At 39.2% G+C, this 2,627-nt stretch overlaps 1 protein-coding gene across 1 annotated transcript; it reads right to left on the minus strand.

The window, feature by feature from the left end:
• Positions 1 to 1,440: 1,440 nt before the first annotated feature.
• LOC149247999 (uncharacterized) lies at positions 1,441 to 2,040 on the minus strand. Its single transcript, XM_089446865.1, has one exon. It carries the CDS (start codon positions 2,038 to 2,040, stop codon positions 1,441 to 1,443), a length of 600 nt encoding a protein of 199 aa, XP_089302991.1.
• Positions 2,041 to 2,627: the final 587 nt, after the last annotated feature.

The following is a 2,627-nucleotide window of genomic DNA, read 5'->3' on the forward strand; positions in this document are numbered from 1 at the left end:
GGAAATAGATATTAGTATTCCATCTCTAGGTCAAAATACCTTATTCTAAGTCAAAGTACACTCATGAATTTTACACTTCTAAATATAACATTTTATCATTGTATAAGTACTATAACAATTCTTTTGATATTTGTAAGAATGAAAGTGCTACTCTTTTTACCTAAAATCCAATATGAACCATTTTAAAGTTAATAAACTTATGAATATCAAATATTAATACCACACAACTTTCTTGTAACAAGAATATTTGAAATTGTATAATCACTTTTGTATAGATTTATTTTTATGTATCAAGTATAAAACAAACATGTGTATTTACATGCATTACGGGTAATAAGTATAAATCATGATCTCTAAATCAATATATATAAAAACATGATATAAGCCCCACCCTATAACAAATATATAACTATATTTCCTACCTTCACATATCATATTATAAATCTATATACTATGATAAACACATGCCTACATCAGGTCACACGTTTTATGTCATCACAAATACATCCCATATCCTTTAAGAGTCACATTTCATACATTATATGCATTAGTACAATTATATTTTATGTTATTTAATACTTCCTTTACATACCATCACCTTTAAGTTCTTATGTCATGATTTGCATTCATTAATCATACATGTTATTACCTAGTGCTTTTATCTGAAGCCCGGTTGCATGAAATGGTCTTTACGTAATTTAAGGACTCAGATAACAAGGGATGCAGTGATGGTAGTCCCTGTCGGATCTTAGATTTGATTTTTTTGCCCTGTTGGCGACAGTTGAATGGTTCTTCAGTTTTGTTTGCTGGGAAATGACTATATGTAGTAACACCTTTTGGTCTTCTCGTGTCCGGTTACAGCTTGGTGGCTTGTCGTTTCAAATGCGTTTTAAAACATAAAGTAACATGAATGCGTATAGAACAATAAACAGTGGGTCATTTGTTGGCAAAAGTAAAATATTTGATTGTTTGTATTACAGAGGATTTATTCTGCTGTGCATTTTCTTGTGCCGGAGGTTCTCCCCTCTCACTATTTTTTTCTCTGTTTTTAACACCTGGAAAGCATAACTGCTTCCCTTTTCGGTTGAACTGTCCAACCAGAACTTGTACAACTGCCAACCAGTTTCTTTTTACAAAAACGTTAATTAACTGTTGATTATCTCCTAAATTAAAACAACTCACAATTGTAATTCTATGGTCTCTAACGACCTTCTGGGAAAATGAAACAGATAACAAAGAAAAAAGAAAAAAAACAAAAACAACGACAAGTCTAATAACCTGTCCAGCTATGCATGTAGTCTTTGGCTTGTTCTTGTTCACTCTACGAGACAGTCAACCGCCTTCTGTCTCCTCGGAGTTGGATGCTCCTGCATCAGGCTCCCGGGGTGGCAAAAAGTCATGGCTCTGTTCCATGAGGTCGTCGACAGAATAGCCTACTTTCTATATCTGCGTTGCGTTGAGCCACGAGCTGTCCTCTATCGAACGGTTCTTCCACTTGACTAAGTATCGCAGATATTCTTTCCTGCGCGTGCGCCTAGCTACCTGTGTGTCAATAATCCTGTCGATCTCAAGGGGTTGTGCCGCTGGCATCTGTCTCATCCACGAACTTTCCTCATAACTGGTGTCCCGTGGTGGCTTTGCTGCTGTGTTGTCGTTTGGATCAGCGACATAAGGGAACAGGTCGGCCACGTTAAAAATGGGAGAAATATCGATCCCTGGTGGCAACTGTAGCTCATAGGCATTTGCAGAAAATTTGCGAATGATTTTACAGGGACCGATTTTTTTAAATTTTAACTTGTTGTACTCCCGTTTTGGAAACCGTTCCTTACGTAAATACGCAAGGACTTCATCTCCAACGTTGAACTGAACTTCCCGACGCTTTGAATCAGCTCGTTGTTTATACTTTTGACTGTTGTCCTGTAATTTCAGCTTTACCTGCTCATGTAAGTTGCTCATGGCTTGGGCGAAATCTTCCCCATCCGCACTTTGTTTTTCGAGCTTCCCCAAATCTCGTAATTCATGCACTCCGCGTGGATGCATGCCGTACAAAATTTGGAAAGGACTATAACCGGTGCTGCGATTAGGCGAATCGTTATATGCGAATTCCGCCTACGCTAGTACACGGTCCCACGTCCGTGAATTCTTGCCTGTTAAACTCCGGAGCAAATTTCCCAAACTCATGTTTACCACTTCAGTTCGGCCATCGTTCTGCGGGTGATAAGCGGAGCTGAACTGTAATTGGGTGTTCAAATTTTTCCACAGGGTTCGCCAAAAATGATCGGTGAACTTTACGTCCCTGTCAGAGATGATGGACCTCGGAAGTCCATGCAGTCGAACGATCTCAGTGAAAAACAGATGGGCTACATAAGTAGCATCACTGGTCTTCTTGCAAGGTATAAAGTGCGCCATCTTTGAAAACCGATCTACCACAACCATTACTGAATCGAAACCCCGTTGTGTCTTAGGCAAGCCCAGAACAAAATCCAAGCTGACGGAGTCCCATGGTCGGCTCGGAATGGGTAATGGTAAATAAAGACCTGTATTTTGACTGTGACCCTTTGCCAGTTGACAAACCTTGCACCTACTCACGTACCTTTGTACATCCCGTTGCAATTTTGGCCAAAAAT

Source organism: Pinus tabuliformis, chromosome 7 (genome assembly GCF_031772625.1).
Source record: "Pinus tabuliformis cultivar Carrire ecotype Pingquan chromosome 7, CPIR1, whole genome shotgun sequence".
NCBI lineage: Eukaryota > Viridiplantae > Streptophyta > Pinopsida > Pinales > Pinaceae > Pinus > Pinus tabuliformis.

Bases quoted from the DNA above. Each gene is read 5' to 3' on its own strand.
- LOC149247999 (XM_089446865.1), bottom strand. From the start codon at position 2,040: ATGCATCCACGCGGAGTGCATGAATTACGAGATTTGGGGAAGCTCGAA.